Genomic DNA, 23,837 nt, shown 5'->3' on the forward strand with positions numbered 1-23,837 from the left:
ATAAAAAAATTTAAAAAAAAACGCATTTGTTAACAGTACATATCATACTCGTCTGACATTTGCTTTGAAAATAAAACCGGCTTGGTTTCGAAGGCTCTGACGTTTGCTTGCATTTCATCCACAAACCGGTTTTTGCCTTGGAGCTTCACGTGTCGTAAAAGCTAAATCACAAAGCCAATCTGTGTCATTCTGCTCAGGAAAATTCTCAAGTAGCTCCAAAAATGAAATAATCTCCTGTTAGTGCCCCCACATTCATCGATCCAATCATTCACGTCAAGTATGAATTCTGTATCGATCTTTGGTGGGCCGGATAAAAAAGACCAGCGGGCCGGATGTGGCCCGCAGGCCGTAGTTTGGTTTTGGACGGATTAACAGACGCCAAGCCTCCCAGGCAGGGGTTCGTCATGTAAACAACGCAGGGTTTGATGGGGATTTACACACACTCGCCGTCAGCGGCTCCTCCAGCGGCTCAAAAACAGGAAGTGGGTTAATTAACTATGAATCCGCTGTGGGTGTGAATGAAAATGAGAGTGGTTTATATCTCTACGTGGGACCCTGTGATTGATCCGTGATCGGTCCGGGTTAAGGGCCGCCTCTCACCCACGACGGCGAGGATTGACTTCGGACGCCCTCGATGCTGAACAAGCAGTACGGATAATAAATGAATGAGGAAAACGATACATTACATGAGAAAACAAAGTATACACAGTCTTCCTTGACCTATAAAAACCTTTTCCCTGCACAATTTCCCGCCAGGGTCACCCAACTGACCACGGAGTACCTACCGATGCTGAGTGTCCTCCACGTCAGCGATTCTGATATCGTCGCTGCGGTAACTATCACACCCCCCCGGCTGTGTGTTCGTATGTGTGTAACAAAGTCACAAACGCTGCAACCGAACACTGGTTGGCAACAAAACTTGTATTATAAGTGCTTGTACTTTTTTAATGTCGGGTATCTTTAAAATCTGACCCGACCCCTCCTTGATAAACAGGTTCTCCGATACTTACCGACCTGCCTCGTTCTTTTTCCTTTTTCAGGGCCATAACTGTTGTCCCTACCAGTTCACCTACGAGGGTCCGGGTAAACTGAGCTTCGTGAAGAAGCTGGACATCCCGAGGCAGACCTCCAAAGGGAGCATGTCGGCCATGCAGCACTTTCTCAACTTGGACAAGAAGGCCGGGGACGAGACCAGCAACGAGCTGGACACCCTCCACCAGAACAGCATCACGTGAGAAACCTCTCCAGTTTAAGTCTCAAACCGCTTTTTGATTTTAATCTGTTGTTGTGTTACAGGTGGTTTCAAATGAATTAAAAAAAATGTTGCAGAGTGTTTTAATTCACGTCAGATTTTAATCACATGGCGCCAAATCCTTCAGGGACAACACTTTCTTGTAATTTTTCATCACACCTGGAAAGTTATTTTTCAAGTCTTTTGCACCACAGCGTCAGTGGACGAAAGCAATTTCTTTTTTTTAACAGAAAGATGTGGAAAATGCAATCCACTCTTTTATTTTGGTTAGATTTAGCTACAAATACTGATGTTGATGTACACATAATGCACCCTAAAAAATGATTGATGGTTCTAATGAAAATGTCTCCATTCGTCATCAGGTTATCACTTTGAATCAGTAGATGCAGGTCTGGACCACACTCAAAATGTCTTACAGAAACCAAACATTCCCCCGTGAGCAAGTGCAAAAAGCTGTCTTTTAATGGTGCAGAAACCTGGAGCTTGATGTCAGTGGCTTTCTATCTAAAATTACAATTAAAATTAAAATCAACGTAAAAGTTAAAATTAAATTAAAATTAAATGTAACGTAATGTAACGTAAAAATTAAAATTAAAATTAAATGTAACGTAAAAGTTAAAATTGAAATAAAAAATTAAATGTGACATAAAAATTAAAATTAAAATTAAATATAATGTAAAAATTAAAATTAAAATTAAATGTAACCTAAAATTAAAATAAAATGTAATGTAACATAACGTAATGTGACATAAAAATAAAATTAAAATTAAATGTAACATAAAATTAAAATTAAAATTAAAATTCATAAAAGAAATAATGGTAACTGTCTGGCAGGACCACTGCAGTAGACCAAGCCACACCTCCCGGGATCCTGCAGGTCACCATCATGCACTGGGATGATGACTCTTAGACATTTAGGATCATAGCGACTTTTCTACCTCAGCTGAAGACCCTTTAATACTCCAGCAAACAGCAATGCATCAAGTCGTGGCACAAGTTTATCTTGACCTTATATGTGCTAATTTAGTTTTTAGTGGGATCTCTCTAATTCTCAGTTGATCTCACACAAATGATTTTGTCTTACATAACCATGCATGTTATGGACTCAATGATCAGGATTTATCATATTTCTATCATTGCACTGCACGCCTCGGTACATAGTCTTGTAAAAGCATTTCCTGTTTACGTTTTCTTTGGACAGGCAGCTTTGCGTCGTGTCGGAGGAAAACGGAAAAGTGCAGAAATACAGCAGTGTGGGTCTGGATGGAGCCATGGTCATGTGGGACTTTAAGGTAAAGCTTTGCCTTCAAACCTGCTAATTCATCTCGAGAAATGATTGTGAAAATATAAAAACATAGTTTTTAGGCTGGTATACATTGGTGAGTGCTGAGAAAAGTATATGAGCTCTTCAAATAAATGCTGCAGTCGTTTCCCGCTGACAAAACCCTTGTATGAGTAAAAAGCTTCGTGTCCTCAGTCACATATTCCTAGAATTTAATATTGCTAATGTGTTTAAGCACCGCTGTGGAGCCTAAGTTAGTACGAACGGTCTCCATCTCAGGTTGTCAGTTCAGTTCTGTAGAATAAACACCAATATGTGTATTCTTGTTTCGCAGCACTGAGGCTCCACAGCTTCAACAGTTCTAGATCTGCAGGAAAAACCAACCCCGATGAACACACAGGTTCCTGCGGTTCTACTCATTTAAAGAATATCATCGCCAGGGAGCACATACGTAATTACGGAATGGTCACTGCCGGTACATGTTCTTGTAACGTTTCTCCTTTTGCAAAAGATTTAATGATGACATATAAAAAAACAAAAACCGGACTCACGGTGTCATTACTTTGTGTCTGTTTTTAACTGCTTCTTCATTGCATCCGGTGAAGGAGTTGCCACAGCAGCTTTCCATGTCAGTTTGCTTAATGTCAGCAATAAAAGCAAGTCCACACGTTCTAGGCTCTTAAATTAGAGAAAAATAGAGACGCCGCTGATGTCGAGGGTTGACTCAGCTCGGGTTTGTGGCCTCGGAGTTTAAAATAGAAACTACAGACTGGTGATATTTCATTGCCAGACGGACACAAACCCTAGTTCACCGAGTGTACACTAACATTTTCTCAAAGTTACAATATTCATTTTTGATAAATAAATCAAATAGATTTTTTTATTCTTGACATACTTTACAAAGCAAAAATAGGATGACCATTTTTCAAGGCCTTTCTTTTTATTTGGGGAAAATTACGAAGGTAAATGTCTCTTGATAGTAAATGGGAGTTTCATATCAGTGACGAATACACCCACAAGTGAATGGAAAGTGAGATATAATAGGTATAATCTTTAATCAATTGAAAAGAAAAAATAACAACAAACACTAGGTTGATGTCTTCAACATTCATTGAAGAAGGTATTAGATTTCTGGGTGGAACCTCTGATGAAAAATCTCGTCTTTTCAGGGACACAATGACACACAACAGCTTTTATTCCAGAGGCCACGAGTTAGATTTCTCTCAAAAATATTTTCCTGCATGATTTTCGGGATTGTAGGCTGGACCGTGAGGTTGCGGGATGCAGCGATTTGGTATCTGGAGTCAAGTGTGGAATACATCTGGCCCATAAGTACAAGATTATAAACCAGGAACGTTGTGACCAGGTTCATAATCTTTCTGCAGGATGACACCACCGCGAAATATCGTCAATGGCATTAAGGCCTAAATCTATACAAAAGGGACATTATAACTTAGAATAACTAAATATATATTACACAATATATGTATTTATATATAAATATAAATGGACGTTTTAAGACGGTCTTCTGCCTCGACCGGTTGGGGTAAATACAGAGAGAGATACAGAAGGAAAGAGACAGACATTATTACTAATAATAACAGTTATAGCTGGCATGATACAATAATAGCTTTCGTGTTTATAAAAGCATTTAAAAAGTTAGAAAAACAAAGAAAGAAAAGTTGAATTTGCAACTATAACTTTTACTTCTCATTGTGTTGGGCTGGGTTTTATATTTTAGGAATGTAGTCACTTCTAAAAGAAAGCGAGATTCTGGATTTTATGAAAATGGGCATTTAAAATGTGCAATTTAAACATCTATCTGTAAACAGGAAGTACTAGAGCATCTCGACATCTAACAGTTGCATTCTAATTTGAAAATGAAAATGATAAAGTTGCTTTAGCAGCGCCGTGTCTTTTTTTTTCTTTTCTTTCTTTTTTTTGTGTGGTTTTTCTTTCTTTTTTTTCTTTTTTTTTGGTTCGTTTGTTTTTTTAGTTTTCAAAACTTTCCGCACAGGACGAGGATGTCGCTCCATCACATGAATGGAGGTCCGGCTACAAACAAATGTCCCGGCAGCCAATCAGAACTCACTACCGCAACGCGGACCAATCGAATCGCGCGGAAGCGCGGAGCGAGATTCGTCGACCGACCAATCGCGAAAGCCGGAGGCGTGACGTATCCCTGTCAGCTGTTCTTGTTTTGCTTCTCCTCCGCCTTCCTCCAGGTCCCGGATAACCGTCCCCGCAAAAAAACAAGCCTCCGGGTCCGGATTCCGGCTCCCGGCTCGGCTCTTCTGCTTGATCCCCGGCGGAGATCCGCGGCTCTTCGCCCCCGTGGAGCAGCTCCCCGTCCCCCGCCCCGTCCCCCCCTCCGTCCCGCGGCAGCTACACGTTTCTCCCGGTCTGGAGCCGTCCTCCGCAGACATCGAGCGAAGAGGCGCAGCCGATCCCAGGCCTCCAATCCAGGGCGGAGGGAGGGAAGGAGGTCGCTGGGAATCGGGATGGAGGCGGGAGAGGGAGCCGGCGGGCCCGGAGGACCGGACGGACCTGAGATCCGGTTTGGCTGCGCCTCTTTTAACCAAGACTCCACGTAAGCAACGAGCGGATGAGTCACATGTTATTAACCGAGTTGTGTGTGGAAACAATTGGGAGGCAGAGGCTCTGAAACTTGAGAAGCCTCGGTTAAAGGAGTCTCCCACCGGTTTGCACAGTTTTATCGAGCCGGTGCAGGCAGATCCGGTCTGCTGCTACTGTTGTTGTTGTCATCCTGAGAGTTGCATGAACCCAAGTACTCTTCTCCTCCAGAACTTCTCCCTCCTCTGGCTCCGGCCCTCCTCCACATTTGGTCGATCCCATCCAGGATGCCCTTAACGTCCAGTCCTCCTCCGTCGTTCGCTTGTGTTATTGCTGTTCAAATCTTATTATAAGCCTCCGTTGGTTTCCGGAGCTTTATTTTGTTTTGGTTGCTTGTCCAATCCCGCCGTCTAATGTCTTCTTTCAAGTCTTCTTCTTTGTCGTTTGTCCATCTTTACTCTTTTCTTAAAGCAGCTTTGATGAGTCAGAAAACAACTGGTGACCTTAAAGCCATCTTTGATCACGGCCTCACAACTTTTACGTGGATGAAGAGACGCCGACGTCCCATTTTCATAAACGGGACTCCCGTCCCACCAAATGATAGATATTTCCTCGCTGAGACGCCGATCGGGATTTCTGCGCGAGAACGGCAGAATCCCTGATACCTTCACTTCTGTCCGAAGTCATGAAATCCCTCAGGGTATCGGCGTTCTGACTTAAATATCTTATTTTTAAAGAAAATGAGCAATATAATTCAGTTTTGAACGCCAGTGGGTTTCAGTGGGTTTGTATGATGAAGAGATGAAGATGTTGAGGTTCTCTTTGGAAGTGGGGAGCATGGATAGCATGAGGAAATTAATCCAGGTGTTAGATGTTCTGGAGATAAAGCCAGGGGGATAATATAATACTGCAATATAATACTGTTTTATTTATCCACGGTCTGCAGAGTATCAGAAATGCACCGAGTTTGTTCAATTCTCGCTAATATTGGTGAAAGTTCTCAACCAGTAGGCATCACCTCAACGTTAACATCTCAACATCTAATGAGAGCATTACAAACTGGCTGGGTTTGATCTGTGTTATTCCGACTTAATCCATAGTTAGATGGTCAAAGTCAGGGTTATTTAAACGCCCGATCCCAGTGGTGTGTTGTGATTGTACATGAGAAGGAAGTCGTCTAGTGAGCTCAATTTGTCGCTCATCAAACTGGGCGTCGGGTCTCGGCCTTGACGCTGAGTAATCTCGAGATAAGACAGGAAAAAAAAAAAACCTTGGGTGTGTTAATCTAGCACGTATCCGAGGTCCCGGCATGCGGCGTTTTCCGTCTTTTCACAAAAATGACACTTAACGGCGTCCAGATCTGCCCTGTCAGCGGGAGGAACGATGATTACAGGAAGAAACAGCATTTTCTGCTGTTGGGCGAAAGTGCGTCGTGCAGGTTTCCAGCTGCAAGGGAACAGGACCGGGCAGATCAGGAATGCAGAAATCCTTCCATTCTGGGGCACCGAAGGTGTAAGCAGCCGCTGGGATAATGACCGCTGTTTACCATAAACAGATGGCTTTTACTTGTTGAACAATCTATCAGAAACCAAAAGTATTGAAAAATGACTAGATCATCTAGATTATCTCGCACTGAACGTAAGCCGAGGCAATTAACGAGAATGAAAATGGATGGAGAAAATAAATCAAGTGAACTTTGGTAGGTTTAATAAGAAGCCGGATTAGTTGGACAAATTCGAACCGCCGGCTGTCAGCTGCTCTGAAGTGAATTTTCAAAAGGAGGCCCAGACCGTTAAGTCGTGGCCTCCAGTCATCTAAATCGGCAGCGGCGCGTAGTTCCTTCCTTCCTTCCTGAATGGCGTCTTTCTCTTCCTACAAGATTCAAATGTAGTTTGCAGCATTTGACCAGAAAATAGAGCTGAAATTCTACCATAAAGATCTTTTCCTTTCGGCCGTTCCCTTTCAAGGGGCCGCCACGGTCAATCACCTTTCTGCATCCAACCCTCTCCTCTGTATCCTCTATCCACCGACATCACTTCCATCTCCGAAACACACGTGCCACATTTCCAACCCTGCGTCAGATGGGCTCCATTGTTATGGAGTCAGAAATCGCTGCGATGTGCACCTCCCTGGAAATATAATTACACATCGTGGAAGCGCAGACTGTAACAGCTGTGGCCTGTCTACCCTCCCCACCCCCCCGCCCGCGCCTCCTAAACATTCCCTAACACTAACGCTTATTCTCCGGGAGGACGGCCTGGTTGCGTGGCATCTATTTGTAGCCGCTGACCTCCCCTGTGGTCACGACTGCGACGGCCGTGTCATCCGGTGCACGTGTACCTAAAAAAAAATCCCGTTCCGTGAAAACAGAACGAATAAAATAATCCACTTGTCTTTCTCCGATGTTGATTTATGAATAAATGATGGGGGGCCGAATGGGTTGTTTCTCGTCAGCGCCGATGTTATTCACTTGTTTGCGTTCTGTAGGTCACTGGCGTTGGGAACAAAGAATGGCTACAGGCTGTTTTCTCTGACCACAGTGGAAAAACTGGACTGCATTCACGAGAGCGGTGAGTATGAATCCCAGATCCTCATTATCATCGAATATCCGCATCTGCATTTAGTCGAGAATTAATTCTGACAACACGGACGGCAGCCGTCCCGTCCGTCTGCGATCGTTCGCCGGCAATTTGAAGAATTCACGCTCGTCCTTCTCAGTCTGACTCATGCGCTGAGGAAGACAACAAGGCGTCGCCTCTAAAAACAACAGCCTTGTGCAGAGATGTTGTGATGCGAGATGTTACAGAAAAGGTTTGGACGGCAGTCACGTCTGTCAAACGGCCCGGTGGAGGTGAAAATATCCATCCATCCATCCATCCATCCATCCATCCATCCATCCATCCATCCATCCATCCATCCATCCATCCATCCATCCATCCATCCATCCATCCATCCATCCATCCATCCATCCATCCATCCATCCATCCATCCATCCATCCATCCATCCATCCATCCATCCATCCATCCATCCATCCATCCATCCATCCATCCATCGATTATACTGTGCTCAGGGTCACGGGGGATTCTGGGTCTTATCCCAGCTGTCATTGGGCGAGAGGCGGGATACACCCCGGACTGGTCGGGTGAAGGAATCTACTAAAAATGTTGAAAAATGCACTGCTTTACAAAAAAAAAAAAGTTATTTTAGGACAGTTTTTTTTTTACTGCAACTTTTACTTTCTCATCACGACCATTTAGGCTACCGCAATTCAATTGTCACAGCAGCATATATGGATACAGAATGAGCAAACATACTAGAACACAAAATAAAAAAGGAAATAAAACAAATAAAAGACAATGCTTTTTGCAGGATTCAGTGTTCTGAAAAATGTATAAATATAAAATTTTGCACAGATGAGAGTAGTGGTAGTATATAAATATCAACATAAATAGTCTTTTGCATTATTTAATGACTGAATATGATGCTATTAGCTCATAAGTCGGCGTGACGTCACTTTTTAAATTACCTTTCAATGTTTTAAGGGTTCTTAAAATGAAAGACAACAGAAGATAAAATGTTTTTGTGACCAGATGATGACTGTTTTAAAAGTGATAGCCATGTTTTATCTCACATGGCCAAATAGAAGATAACAGATACATATTAGATATTATATATGTTTAAAAACGTACCCCCCCCCCAAAAAACAAAAACAAAAAACAAGACTGTCTTTTCCTTCTTAGTCCAATTCACTTTGATTTCACCTCCTTGCTTGCAATGTGAAAGTCAGATTTTCATGATCGAAGCTGAAGGAGAGGCTTTTCTCTCTGTTGTGAGGGCAGGAGGGGATCCCATGTTGGTTTCAGCTTCTGTCACTTCAGACCATCCAAATTTTCCAGGCAAGTTTTTCTTCACCGTCGGGCTCTTTCTTTCGTCAGAGATTCCCGACGTTTACATCGTGGAGCGTCTGTTCTCGAGCAGTCTGGTGGTCGTGGTTAGCGCCAACATGCCGCAGCGCATGAACATCTATCACTTCAAGAAGGGCACCGAGATCTGCAACTACAGCTACCCCAACAACATCCTGGCTGTCAAACTCAACCGACAGGTGAGCCGCTTCAGTTGTTCATCTCTAAACTCGTACTTTGTGACGCACCGTGTTCTTGTCCACTTTAACGACAAACATGGTTGACTTGGGTGCATTAAGAACGATATGGTTACAGTTTTGCTCAGCTCAATTTTTTTTTTGTTTTCTTTGGTGTAACTTAATTTACACGGTTGAGGGATTTGTGTGTTTTAATATTGAAGATCTGGCAGCTCTGATTCGTGAGATAAGTCACACAAATGTGATCTTTTGAAGTATTAATGCTGTGCAACAGTGACGTGCAGTCAGGGGAGGCAGGAGAAACCGTGCCTCACTTTCCAATTAAGGAAAAGAAAAAAATGTAAAATTAAAAAAAAAAGAAATTAAATGGTTATATTTATCATTGCGCTATCAAGGTTTTTTTTCATTTAACTTCACTAGTTTCAGTTTTTATTCAAATTCGCCAGATTTTCACATTTACGGTTTGAATACTGAGAAGAAATGTGCGGTGAGGCTGCGGACTGATGAGCCTCAACGTAGATTGTGCAATGACGGCTGACTGCTGGCATGCTCTGCACTAAGACCGTACTGCTGGCTCTCAGTGTGTCTCTATTAAAATGTGCTATATGAACTACATTTCCAACGTCCAATACTTTTTGTGTCAACAACTGTATGTGCTTGACTCGTTTCTTGCGCTGAGCAATCATAAAACACCCGCGAAGAGCAACTAAGTGAGGCACGCAGTTCTCCTGCCTCATGGTAGGGGGCACTGGTGATTCTAGAGATACTTCTTGCGACTCCTTGGTTTACCCGGTGAACAAGCTACTCCGTTGGGCTAATATGTTTGTAAATCTGGTTGTGATGAAGCCAGTACCTCACCGCTGTGCCGAAGTCGTTTTGTCCTTAGTGGTCTCACGTAGGCTGTCGCTGTGACCCGTCTGGTATTGCCGTGTAATGTGACTTGTCTTGCAGAGGCTCGTGGTTTGCCTGGAAGAGTCCATTTACATTCACAACATTAAAGATATGAAGCTGCTAAAGACTTTGCTCAACACTCCGCCCAACCCGTCAGGTGAGAAATAAACAAACACGTTAACAGATGCTACACTGGTTCTTTATCTCACAGATATAATAGTGCCGTCCCTGTGCCCGTCTGCCTTCAGGGACAGGGTGAAAATGAACGTTTACCGAGTAAAATATGAATTGTAAGACACCGAGAATGATAAAGTTAGCAACAACTGATGGTTCTCCTTCTCTTCCTGTAGGTCTCTGTGCTCTATCTATCAGTCATTCCAACTCCTACCTGGCGTATCCCGGCAGTGCCACCATTGGAGAGATCATAGTGTATGATGCCAACAATTTGGTAAGCTGAATGAATTCAGCCATGTTGTTTTATTGTTTTATTGCCCTCTGTGAAATGGAGTGATATTTCCTTCCTTTTATTTCCACCTTTTTCTCAGTAGGCATGTTTTTTTTGTTCCACAATCTGAAGCTTGAAAGTCTTCCCTGTCAGTTTAGGTAAACCTCATGTCTGTGCAGTTGAATCAATGGATAGAAAATGGGCTTCACCTTCTCTCTTCGAACCTAAATCAGGGCTAAGTAACTTGTTCAGGGTTTTTTTTAGCATGTACCTCTGTGGTCACCTGGTAAGGTAGACATTTGTGGAGTAATTTGTACATGGAAAACACATGACGTTATAACTTTGCATTAAAAAAATATATCAATAAGCAGCCTAATATCACAGCCCTGATTTGAGATATTTTATGTTAAATATAAAAATGAAGATAAATGAAGAATTTATTTATATTAATCTGAAATGACCACTTGCACACCTGTCTCTCTTTAACCTCCCAAGTTGGGACTCATGAGCTTAGTTTTGATTTGAGCTTAGTTTGAGCTCAAACTCGGCTCAAACTAAGCTAAACTAAGCCTGTTTGAGCTTAGTTTTGATTTTTTTTCTATTATTGCTGTTCATTTTCACAATGGAAATGAACAGCAATAATAGCCGTGGTCCACAAGGGATGGTCGGTGCTGGGTATTCAATTCATGGTTTTAAAAGTGGAAAAAAAAAGGTTTGTTCCTCTGACAGTTTATGTTACAGTGTCCAGGCATGCTCATCATAGATTAAGTCCAAAGATAAACCTAAACAGTACCGCTGCAAAAAAAAAAAAAAAAAAAATTTGGCAATTGATATCACCAAATCGTCAGCAAAACAGAAGATGACAAAAGACCGATATACCAACCAGAATGTAGCATCGATTCTAAACTATCACAAAATTTTTCCTCATAACCTTTTTTCATCTTCATCTGTATTGCGTTTCATCTGCTTCATCAACACATGGTGGGTCACTTTCACAATATTTTCCCTGAGAGACTGAGCACGACGTGACCTGAACGCAAGCTGAAGATGAATTTTTATCTCAATAACCCCTCAGGTTTGGGCGCCAAAGCCTGCCACCCTCATTGGCCCAAATCCTTGGATAACATCTTCATTGTCTATAGGACTATTAGCTCATTGTTTCGCGGCGATGAAGCGTTACAGGATTTGTACCCGTGAATAATTGATCCTGTTCAGTTATGGGTGCCGCAAATTATATTTTGAAGTCGGCGTCATGCACCGATTATGAGATTAGACGATGTATTTATAGCGCTTGGTCCTTTCAGCGGTCGTGTCAAGCGGTGGACCGCGCTGCTCTGTCCAACGTACGTACATCTGATCCTCTGGACCACATTCTGCGATGCATAGTGTATTTTGAAAGTTTCCACTTTTAACTCAAACATCAATGTTTGAACTCCCTCGAGGACAAACTGACTCAGGGGACACTAGAGATACTGTTTTTTGATGAAAAACACTGAGTTCACCTGAGGTGATTTTCACCAGTTGACTTTGTTCCAATATTTGCTTTCCTAGGAATGCTCACTCTGGATAGAGCCCTCCCTGCCGTCTGCTCTTATGACACCTTAAATTCCTAGTTTTTTTTTCACTTTCTGTGTTCTGAAGACTTTATATCCTGGCAGTCAAGCTACTTTCGGGTACACTTATGCATATAAACTCGTGAACGTACCCAAAAAGTGCACACACACACACTCACACGCGCACACAAACATCTGCTTTTTTTTTTCTTCTGTGGAAAAGACCATAAACAGCATTTCACAACGGTTTTTATAAGCTGCATTTCCGATCAGATCACTCAACTGACCCAGAGCAGCAACTCAAACTGAAAACACCTGCAGAAAAAAACGGATGATAAATGTAAATAAAGGCTGCAAGAGGGAGTTTTAAGTTTACCTGTCGATTTTACCAATATAAAATTTTTATTTGTGCTAAAAGTTAATAGTTGGTTGTGAGGGTAGGCAGTTTTTGAGCTTCATGCAGGCCACCCTTGGAATTATGTATCTCCTATTCTTTCCCAAAAGCCCATCACGACACAACCTCTTAAGTAATGCAGTCAAATGCTTGGACCTCTAGTTGAAAGGTTGCGATTGCTTAGTATGTACATCAGGTTTACTGGATGTTGTTTACAACAAACTCGTAAGGTTCTCGTTACAAAAAACACTGACTCAGCCTAATGTGTCAGGTTTCAACAGCTCTCCCACGTGCACTTCATCTAAAGTTGCGCATGGATAAAAGGTCTTTTCGGTAAAATGTACGACCATCGAGTGCCGAGGTGATTCTTAAATGAATCTGTAATGTTTACATTTTTAATGAAAAAGATGCTCAGGGCCGTAGCGACGCGTTCAAATCTGTTTACCCCCATTGGGTAAACAGCTGGGTTCCTCATTTCCATGCAATAAAACAAAACTGCATGAAATAGTTTATGTATATTTGAAAGTGAAAATAGATCCAAATGTGAATCACAGAGGAGAAGAATGTGTTTCAACAAGTTTTCTGAAATGCTGCTTTAGAAATTATGCAGAAACACAAAGATTTCTTTGGAAATCTTCTTCATGTGTTCAGAATATTTCCCGATAGATGGCGTTATTTTGCTGTTTGTGTCGCCCGAGACAATAGCAAGTAGTTCCGGATCAGTTTCTTTGGATTGAAAAATGATCATTAATGACGCAGTATTGTATCATTTGCAGAACAACATTTACAAATGATGTGTTCAGAATCATATAGCAAGAAAACAATAAATGATAAAAATTGTGTTTCATAGCTGACGGCATGAAATCGAGACATAAAATGCTGACGGGCGTAAGGACTTTTCGTTCTTAGAAATAGCGTTCACTCCAGAGCATGACAGTCCCCGATAAATCATGTCAAATTTAATCCATATGGCACCAAATCATCACTGACACTTTGCGTGTGGAACACATCTGGACCACACGCTTTGCAATGATTTACAGAAACCCAACATTCGCCAATGAGCAAGCACTTGGCGATAGTGGCGAGGAAACGCCTCCCTTTTAAAAGGCGGAAACGTTGGACGGATCTGGATGTGGGCGGCCTTCTGCCTCGACCGGTTGGTGTAGATAGAGAGAGAAGCAGAAAGCAAGAGTACGATAGAGATGGTGATGAGAGTTGGGAGGGACCAACGTGCAAAACGAGACCCCAAGGACTCATATGAGGTTCATATGAGGATATGAAGTTCCTATCATGCATTGTTGAAAGAATATATGTGCAGGCAGGATAGGAAGAGTTGAGAGAAGTATGTTGTGGGATGTCCCTCAGCAGAGTAGGCTTATAGAAGATTGGGGGCTGGCTTAAATTTTTCTCTAAAAGAAATGTTTTTAAGCCTATTCTTAAACAAACGGTCACCAAATGCTCTTCCCAATATAATGAAGTGTATTTTGCTGTGTGAATTAGATCAAGTCCGAAACTGATAATTATATATTTGAGCAGTTCAATTGGAAAAATCAGCAGGATGGAGCTGTTTCTGCAAGGAATTTTTTTTTTTTTTTTTTAAAAAGGTATAAACCTGATTTGCAACAACAGTATGATTTTTCAACAATAAATGCTAAATAAGTGTTTTACTGTTTTTTTTTTTTTTTTTTTTTTTTTATGATGCCTTACAATGCCAGTGACTTTAACAATGTGGAATAACATTCTTGATTTGGATGTTTTCATTTTCTTTGCCATCTCAGAGCACAGTGACGATGGTCCCGGCTCATGACAGCCCTCTGGCAGCTCTAAGCTTCAACGCCTCGGCCACCAAGCTCGCCAGCGCCTCAGAGAGGGTGAGGATGAGCTGCTAACGTACCTTTTCACCTGCAGACCTGCCCTGGTGCTCCTTGTTTAACAAGTCATCCACAGAATCTAGGGCTTTGCTGCGAATGATGCAAAATTTTTTGACTTTTGAACGTAAAGAAATGTTCATTAAATATAACATGTGGTAATGTTTATTTTTTTATTTCAAAATATTTCATGATGGTATTATTGTGATTATTGCACCTCGACCTGTGAATGAAAGAGTGAATGGTTGTATGTCTTATATGAGGACGTGCAGCGAGTGCACTTTTCAAATCTTGTATTGACGTAAATACAGATTTTTCCCTGAAAATCAATACAAATCTGTAAATCAGCATATTTATGCTTGGAAATCACCAAACAGCGGTGATGCTATCAGGTCACTGTTGAGTCGGCATTTCGAGCTTTGCAACAAATAAAACGCATTAAGCTCCATAATTCTCCATTAACGCTAACTTATGTGTAAACTATTGTGCCTGCATGCCAAATTTCTCTCTCTTTGGATTGTAAAGTCAATAAACACCTGCCTGTTCCTCTGTGTGTGCAGGGCACTGTCATCCGGGTGTTTTCCATTCCCGAGGGCCTTCGCCTGTTTGAGTTCCGCCGGGGCATGAAGAGGTCAGAACGCACGTCACGAGTTTTCCCGTTTTATGAGTTCGACCGCATGAATGTTCTCTGCCGAAGCGGCTGAGTAAGCGGAAGATGTCAGAGAGAAAAGCCGTAATTCAAATTTCTCACTAATAGTGTGTTTTCAATGTATCGTTCACGCGTGTGTGTGTGTTTTCCTGCAGGTACGTCAACATAAGCTCTTTATCCTTCAGCCTTGACGCGCAGTTCCTCTGTGCTTCCAGCAACACAGAGACGGTCCACATTTTTAAACTGGAGCAACTCGGACCAAGGTAGGACGTGTTTGGTAATGCTAATTTTGGGCCGCTATCTGTCCAAAAAACAAGCTGTGTCTTGTTTTTTTCCAGCACATATCGTTGTTGTTATCTGATCCCCCCTTGTAATCAGTATATCTCTTCATGTGTGAGCAAAGATCCATTCGCCATTTTGCTAAATCAGACAAGAAAGTTATGATGCAGGTGCTCATGTTTGGTCATCTCTTGCAAAAATGATAATATACTTAAGTTTTAGGACAACGGTCCTAAACCTTTTTTTGTACCAGGGACCAGTTTTATGCGTGAAAGTGTTTCAAATAATAAAAACTTTTGTCAGTTCACAGTATTTAATCTGAATATAACACAATTACACTATTAAGTGCAGCAGTAAAGTAAGATAAGATCCGTGGAAATCTATAATTTGTACCAAGAAAGATTTTCTTTGTGGACCCGTACCGGTCCGGTGACCAGATGTTTAGGAGATACAGTAAGTTAACCATGGGAAAAAAATATAAATGTTTTATCAAAGTAAATTCAGTGTAATATATAAAGTGAATTTTCAGCTGGCGGTAGAACCATGTCTTCTCACGCTGAGACACACCGTCTTGAAAACAAACCCTCCGTATCCTCCAGACCTAAAACTTCTCAAACTGACCAAAGAACCTCATCGCTGCGACTACAATCAGTTTTCCAGACGTCGTTTAATAGCCGACTATCTCTGGGCAGGACAGACTCTGCCCGATTCCTGCAAAAGACACAAGATCGATATAGCTCGATTTCCTTCAAAGAGTCCCAGGCAGAAGAAGAAAACACAGAATGATCATTTTCTTTTTTTTTTTTTTTTTTTTTGCAGCGGTGGAGATGAGACTGCCACCTGGTCGGCATATGTGGGGAAGATGTTCTCCGCAGCCAGCAGCTACCTCCCGGCTCAGGTATCTGGCATGATGAGCCAGGACCGGGCCTTCGCCACCGTCCACCTCCTCACATCCGGCCAGAAGAACGTCTGCACCTTGACTACGTAAGCATGTCTGGGGGGGATTTGACGTGACCTGCATTCAAGAGAACTGACAAGAAACTCCCCGAGCTGAGGACTTTTTTTTCCCCGACCTTTCCGCTAACAAGAACCCGTTGCTAACAGTCCGCCATGAAACCTATATTCCGCCAAATCACAACCCATTTGTCTAATGACACTTACCATGTTTAGCACGTCAGGACCAAATTGTTTTACAATTTATTTCCAGAAACCCAACACAATGGGTTGGGACTCTCAGCAACAGTATGGCAAAATTCTTGGCTGTTGTTTTGAGAAAAGAACAACTTTTACCTCCTGCTTTTCTCGGTTGCCTCATGAAAACACATTCAGTTGAGTGTTTACAAATTCAAAATGTATTGTTTATGAAGAGCTGGTAAACGGGCTTCCTGATACATCTACGGTTAAAAATTGGATATTTGAACAACAACGGAGAGCATCAAGGTTTTTATCAGTCCTTGAGGAACGAGCGAAGAATTACCAATATCAATAGTAAGTCTTACCTTTGGAAGATTATCTAACTAAATTCTGTCTCCGTTCGATATTGAGCTGTTTTGGAACAAAAGTCTGATTGTTTCAAAATCAGTGCTATTACGTTTCAGAATCCAGAAGCTTCCACGGCTGCTGGTGGCCACCGCCGACGGCCAGCTCTTCATCTACAACGTGGATCCGCAGGATGGAGGCGAATGCATGTTGGTGCACAAACACAGGTGGGCTGTTTTAACCGGAGCTGACCCTCCGAGGCCGTTTTGCATGTATGGGGGAAAAAAAAAAAGGATGATTCTGTTTAGCGTAAACACCTGCAAAACACGCAACTTTTCTGATTTCAAAATCTGAAATCGTCAATGTTGATAAGACTGTGCATTTCCGCCTAGTTTCATGAAGTCCTTTCTATCAACACTCCCAAGGCCATAATCAGTGATTTCCACTCATTTGCAATGAGAGACCCCCAAACAAGAACTAATAAGCCTTTTAATTTATATAAAGCAATAGCTTTACTTCCTTCTTCTAGGCCAGGGCTCGGGAACACGTGGCTATTCGTTCAAAATAATGAACAAGTATTTATTTAAAATGTATTTCATTTTAGTTTGTTCATTTGTAAAATGTCATTTTAAATTTCAAGATTATAGCTATCTTATAACATCTAAATAAAATGTGTTAAAATATTTTTGTTGCTCTTAATAAGCGACTGCACCCGCTTGCAAAATGATGACAAAACACAGAGGGAGGATGGCATTTTTGGTTTGCTGCCGATGGATAATTTAAGTTTGGCTTCTTTTTTCATAAATACAATAAGGACCCAAGTAGAGTATTTTCCTTAAAAGTAACCTTCAACCCGATGTCTATTTTTTGGAATTCAAAATGTTTTGTTGCATGCAGAAATATAATTTTGTTTTTATTTCAGTTGTTCATTTATTTAAAAAAAAACAGCACATATTTTGTTTATACATTGCATAAATGCAAAAAAAAAAAAAAAAAAAATTACATGCCTTGTTAGTTCATTTTAAATTTCAAAAGGGTTATGTGGCTCCCGCTGTTTTCTTACTGTGGGAAAACGGGTTGAAAAGCGTCTTTGAGTGGTAATTGTCCCCGACCCCTGTTCCAGGCTGTACGGTGCTGATGAGGAACAGGATGAAGGAACAGAGTCAGAAGAAAGGTCAGAGGTCACGGAGGCTTCTCCGTCCTACGCTGCAACAGCTGCATTGCCCGCTTCTGTCGCAGTCACTGCCACGCTCACCGGTAAGCCGTTTAATGTTTGTCAAGCGTTCATTTTTGAACAGAATGAGATACGGGCTGTCAAACTCATTTTGGTCCGGGCGCCACATACGGCCAAATTTGATGTCAAGGGGGCCGGACCACTAAAATCATTACCTAGAAGTAACACTGAGTCCAAATTTTTCCCTTTGAGGTAACAGATAAATTCTAAAAATCTTTATATGTGATGAACTCTTCCGTTAAAAATTCATGACAAATTAAAATTTAAAATGAATATTAAAAAACGAATTGATGAAATTACACCCTAAAAATATTGTTGATTTGAAAGAGAAAATCTTGTCAATGTGGGAACATTTGCCCCTAGAATTTATTAGAAAATTGATTGTTAGCATTATAAGAGGAGGTATAATATTTACGAGGCTAATGGTGGCTATTCTCGTTTTTTTTTTTGCTATCGTTTTTGTGGTTTTTATAGAAATAAGAAAAGAAATGATCATTTAGACAATGTCACTAGACGTATTTTCATCAAAAAATAATTTTGTTTTCAAATTTTGAAGCAAAAAATACATTGCAAAATAACTTTTTCATTTTTTCCTTTCCCGTTTTTTTTTTAAACCTACTGTATAAAAACCCCCAGATGCATGTGAGAAAAAACGGCGCAGGCCGCACTAACACAAAGATTAGATTTCAGGCAGGGGGCCACAAAATATTGTTTTTTTTTTTAAGGGACAAACCTGATTTGCAGTAACAGTATGATTTTTCAACAATAAATGCTAGTAAAAAAACAAAAAATTACCCATCAACCCATAAACACAGAACTAAAAAGTAGACGAAAATAAACAACTTTCAACAAGTAACTTGTTTTTGCATTACATTCTTATTCATAGTCATTAACTTCATAGTTATTACTTCCATTTGTCGGGTTCTAGATGTGTGTTTATTTCACCTATTCATCTGTCAACCTGCTTTATTTGATTTGAAAGAGATTATGAAATATGTAAGTTACATTGATTAATGCAAACAGAAAAGAATAACCAGTGAGATAAATAAATGAATAATCATTAATTATGAAATGTTTTAATTATTTGCCAAAGTTGAAGAAGTTAATTTTCCAGATGACGCAAGATGGGCGCTGATAGTAATGTGCTAAAACTAAGAGAGGAGTGAGAGCTTTTAAAAGTATAGGTTTGCGTGCCGCACAGGAGTGGTTTTTGAATGTTTCTCCTGTCGTCCGTATAAACCAGGCTACTCCGAAGACGGCGGGGCGAAGAAAGGCGAAGTCATCCCGGAACACGAGTTTGCCGCCGGACCCGTCTGCCTCGACGACGAGAACGAGTTTCCCCCTGTGAGCATCCAGAAGTGCTAGTTCTCCAACTCCCTTGCCCTCGGCTCTTGAAACAAAAGCAGAAAGATGCTCTTGAAACTTTGAATTTACAAACATGACTGCATATTACTCTTTTTGTTAGTTAGGTCCACTTATCTAGTCTTTAACTAACAGCAGTAGAAGATAAACCACAGCATTAACTTCCTTCTGTTGCCATCTGACTTTTGGATCATTATATGTTACAGTAAATGGTGATGCCATATTAAATTCTCTCCATTTGAATAATGTACAAAAAACAGATATTATTAAATGTGTGCCCTAGATTAAATAAGTTGTGAACCTTTTGAGTCGTCACACCTACTTTACACACCAGTTATTTTGCAAATTTCTACAAAAGTTGGACTACAACTTTCAGAAATTCGATCAAAAACCGAAGTCGGGCAGAAAACCGTTGCCACTTCTGTGAAGGGAAAAAAAATTCTGCATGACAATCTATGTAAACTAAAAGCGGTTAGATTGAGGCAGGTGAACCGCTGATCCTCGGATGTATCAGTGCCTCCTGCCACCTCCAGAAAGACTGCATGGCTCCCCAGAGATTTCAAAATAAAATGTATTATTTTACAAAATTCTATATTATATTTTACAATCTGTTCAGAAATTCCTCAAATTCATATATTTCATAATTAAAGATTCCCAAAACTTGACACAATGTTAACAAATATCATAAACCCCCATTCTTGGAAATGATGGGGATTTTTTTTTTTTTTTTTTTGGTAATTTACACACAGTAGACAAAACGAACCAAAAAAAAAAAAGCTTCCTGTTGTGACTTGAGATGGAAGTTGTGTGTCACCGTTTCTTGGTTTCCATGTGACGGAGACCCGGTGGGAATGCCTGGCCTGAGAAAGACTGGCTAGAAACTAGATAAAGTGACATTTTAAATAACAAAACAAAAAAAAGAGGATAATCATTGCCTCGCAAAAGACTGAAGTCTTATTTTATAGTTTTTTTTTTTTCTTTTTTGCCATGCTTTTTTTTTTTCCGTTTGTGACTTAAGGGAACCGCATCCCTTTCATTTAGTCAAGATAATTGCAAATGTCAATCATATTGTCATCGTTGTATTATTATATACTAAAAGGTTTTGCAAAAAAAAAACAACTAATGAAGTAAATTGGTTAAATTAATCACAAAATCCTAATATTTAACCGATATAACCTGGTTTCTGTATTTGCTGCCTCTCAAAAATTTTGGAATAAGGTAAAATTCTATGACACTTTCTGGAACAATAATAGAAGTTATGTGGAAAAAAACAAGACAAGCTTAAAACCTGCGAAAGCTACAAATGGCGATAAATCTTTTAGAAAATGTTTTGATTAACATTTGATGTTAGCTCTGGCAGAGCATTTTTATTTGAAATGAACAACCTTAAATAGAAAAAAAAAACGGAAAAAAATATCCAGCCTAAAAGGTTATAAATACAACACGCTATATTTTGTGTGAGGGATATGTCTGCCTGGACGAGGCTGTAAATAGAATTTCACTTTAGCTTCAGTGACTGGGGCCTTTTTACTGTCGAGGAAAACAACTAACTGGTCTGTTCATGTGTTTTGTTAGATTAATTGCTGCCGCGACAAGACTGGAGGTGGCCAGGGACGGCGCTCGTGAGTGAGTGGGTAGAGGGACAGACGGACAGACAGTCAGGCTCCCGGCAAGCGCCACGAGCAGAAAACTTATTTTTGGGGTGCCAAGTTATTATTTCATTCATTCGGATAGAAAACGATAATGATTAACCTGACAGGGAACGTGACACCGACCAAATAGTAGAAGTCATATGGCATCGAACCTCATGGTCCTCATGTTACATGTTCAAACATATCAGTTTTGTTAAAGGTTTTCATCCCTTTTTGTCAGCTCCTACGTCCTGTAAGTCCGCTTACTATCCGGTGTCATCAGTTTTAAACTGGGAGGATTTCTCTTGAGTTTTTCCGCATCATTTCAGCTACTTAACAAATCCAGATTTTGTGTTTTAAGGAGGCTTTCATTGATATATGAGGTGCATGCCAGAGCAACAATGTAACCACAATTTGAATAGCTGTATTACTTGACATATATTTAATTAAGTTGCAGTATTGTAGCAACATTTTTATTTTTCTTACGAATAATATTTCAGTTTACATCCATAATAACAAATCTAATTGTGTTTTTACTCTGTACTGTATCGTACCGCGTTGGTGAGAAACAAGTGTCCGCTTCCCGGAGACGGGGCGGGGGTCGTGTATGAATTGTCATGTTGGGTTTGTTTGTGCCTCATAACATTTGTAAAAAAAAAAGCAGTAATGTGCTGAATGCAGAAGACCAAACCAAGGTTTGAACAAAAGAAAAAAAAATAGATGAATAAATGAAACGAAAACAAAAGAAATGAAGTGCACTGTTCGTCTTTCGGAGAAGATACTGACGTTTGACTAATGTAGTGATTGATATTCATGGTTACATAAGCAAGATGTGTCAAATACTGAACACGTGTTTCACAACTGCAAGGTAATCATCGCTTTTGTAAGTAATGCAGCTCCGACTGCTGTCCTCAGCAGTCGAGAGGCGGTATTCTATCTACAGTGCAAGTATTTTAGCAGAGGCTGGCGCACCTTAGCTTGATCTTTGCCCCGTAGGTTTCCTCCAGAAAAGGTAAATTTGCATCAACATTATCAATCACATCACACAAATATAGTCCTGAGCGGCTGGAGATATTTCTCAAGGCAGACGCTTTCCGGTGTCTGATGTCAACAGGACAGCTGTGAAATGATATTTAGAAAAACAAAACAAAAAAACAAGCAGAAAGTGGCGTGTCTCTGTACTTCTATATCCACTAGTCACTAGTGTTTTTCAGTTCCCTTTGCACTCTTTTCAAAATTCAGGCCTGTCAAAAGATCGATCAACAACGCATGTCTGACAGCCCTTTGAGCCCGATAGTCACCTGTCGATTTGGGCCGCCGATGACATTATTGGTGTTTCAACATTGGTTGCTACAGTCTGATTGATTATTATGTTCAAGTCTATGCTGCTAATATTTTACCAGCAATTAACCCCAGACAGACCGCAGTGTGCAGACGCGGCCGTGGGTTATTTATCGCCGTCCTTATCGGTAAAGCTGTAGATGTTGCTTAACGGGCAGCGAGGGAAATATAGAAAGTAGAAGTGATTACGACACTTTAACCTCTTCGTCAAAAGTGTGAAGTAGTGCTGAGGAATGATGTAATCTAATGCATTATCAGTTAAGTCCAACGGTTCCCCAGGGTGAAATAAAAGGTTTCTTATTGAATTTTGATCAGTTTACACATGAGATCTAAAAGAAGAAATAAAAGTTGCGTGTAAAAAGTTGATGTTCGACAAAACTTTTATTCAAGTTAGAAAAATGTATTTTCTCATGATGTCTGATCAGTGTATTCCGTCATTTTGCTTAGAAAACGTTCACTAAGCAATATTTATGAAATGCATGTGAGTTATCTACATATAGCTGTTGTTGCTCTGCAGAGTCACCTCAATCGCAGGCTCCAATGTGAAATCAAATAGTAAAATACTCCGCCAATCATTACCCAACAGTTACGATTAAAGATCATCTGCACGTACTGACCGACTTATTTTTTCCGAAGCTCATCTCATCTGGACTTTTATCAGACCTCGGATGTCGTTTTGGACTGTGGACTCATCGACCAACCCTGCGTTATCATTGGGTACACCATAATTATATCATCCCAACTATTACCTAGTAACTGTTAGCGCTTCTGTTATTATTAGTGAAATTGAAAATACTTTTCGATCTGATCAAGAAACACGATACTGGGTCTGCAGCTTTGCTAAAAATTTGCAAGTAATGTACTGCATATTTCCAACACAATGGTTAGGATGCCATTGCTAATAGCAGCTAATAACACCAAAAACTACCCATGGAGTGTCTGGCTGGAAAATATCCATCTTATGTCCGGCCCGCGGGACAGAAGCGCTATTCTATTGCTGTTTCTGTCATGATGCTAGACTGATTCCTGACTCTTATAGCCGGGAAATGTTTTTCTGGCCTCCTGCTAATTGACGGTGCTACACCCTGCCAGGTCTATGTGGCTAAAACGTGCCTTGTCTTGAAATGGCATGTCTGAAAAAAGTCAAATATTATTATTAGCTTGATATCTATAACTGATTTAATAGAAATAATCGCCATATACGTGTGTATAACCCACTGTTTAGTTTAACTAATATAAAAGCTTTGGAGTTGCACCGAAACCTCTCTGAATCCAAATGGGAATATTAGATTTATTATGCTGGATCTAAAGATGAGAGAGATCCTGCGAGATTTACGGGCTGAACTTTGTAAGGCAATCCTTCAGACACACCTCTGCATCTGTTTGAGAAGCGCTGGTTCAGGTTAATCCTGAGTCCTTCAACCGCAGGTGGTGGACCAGTTACTGCAGAGAGAGACAGGTAGGACCATTGTGTGGCTGAATTTAGCCGTTTTGTTGTTTTTT

The 23,837-nt window shown here is 40.7% G+C and overlaps 2 protein-coding genes across 2 annotated transcripts in view; both read left to right on the forward strand.

The window, feature by feature from the left end:
• LOC147220708 (actin-related protein 2/3 complex subunit 1A) overlaps positions 1-3,080 on the forward strand; it is a 7,696-nt gene extending 4,616 nt beyond the window's left edge. The window contains exons 7-10 of the mRNA XM_086170867.1: positions 757-832; positions 1,041-1,231; positions 2,454-2,544; positions 2,869-3,080. Coding sequence (XP_086026993.1) covers positions 757-832; positions 1,041-1,231; positions 2,454-2,544; positions 2,869-2,874 — 364 coding nt within the window. The 3' untranslated portion in view covers positions 2,875-3,080. The remainder of the gene's footprint in view (positions 1-756; positions 833-1,040; positions 1,232-2,453; positions 2,545-2,868) is intronic.
• A 1,495-nt stretch (positions 3,081-4,575) lies between these two features.
• wipi1 (WD repeat domain, phosphoinositide interacting 1) lies at positions 4,576-21,742 on the forward strand. Its single transcript, XM_086170228.1, has 13 exons — positions 4,576-5,124; positions 7,596-7,678; positions 9,045-9,211; positions 10,160-10,256; positions 10,450-10,547; positions 14,270-14,362; positions 14,920-14,990; positions 15,164-15,271; positions 16,107-16,271; positions 16,886-16,993; positions 17,890-18,023; positions 19,244-19,344; positions 20,938-21,742. The coding sequence occupies exons 1-13, from the start codon at positions 5,036-5,038 to the stop codon at positions 20,986-20,988; spliced, it is 1,365 nt and encodes a 454-aa protein (XP_086026354.1). The 5' UTR covers positions 4,576-5,035; the 3' UTR covers positions 20,989-21,742.
• Positions 21,743-23,837: the final 2,095 nt, after the last annotated feature.

The sequence above is a fragment of the Fistularia commersonii genome, chromosome 23 (assembly GCF_037954325.1).
Source record: "Fistularia commersonii isolate RoL2024-O1a breed Wild chromosome 23, RoL_Fcom_v1.0, whole genome shotgun sequence".
NCBI classification, from domain to species: Eukaryota; Metazoa; Chordata; class Actinopteri; order Syngnathiformes; family Fistulariidae; genus Fistularia; species Fistularia commersonii.

Excerpts from the sequence above, each read along its gene's own strand:
- wipi1 (XM_086170228.1), top strand. The coding sequence starts at position 5,036 with ATGGAGGCGGGAGAGGGAGCCGGCGGGCCCGGAGGACCGGACGGACCT. Across the intron at positions 10,548-14,269 it reads TGTATGATGCCAACAATTTG|AGCACAGTGACGATGGTCCC; the intron begins GTAAGCTGAATG and ends TTGCCATCTCAG. Across the intron at positions 19,345-20,937 it reads ACGAGAACGAGTTTCCCCCT|ATTAATTGCTGCCGCGACAA; the intron begins GTGAGCATCCAG and ends GTGTTTTGTTAG.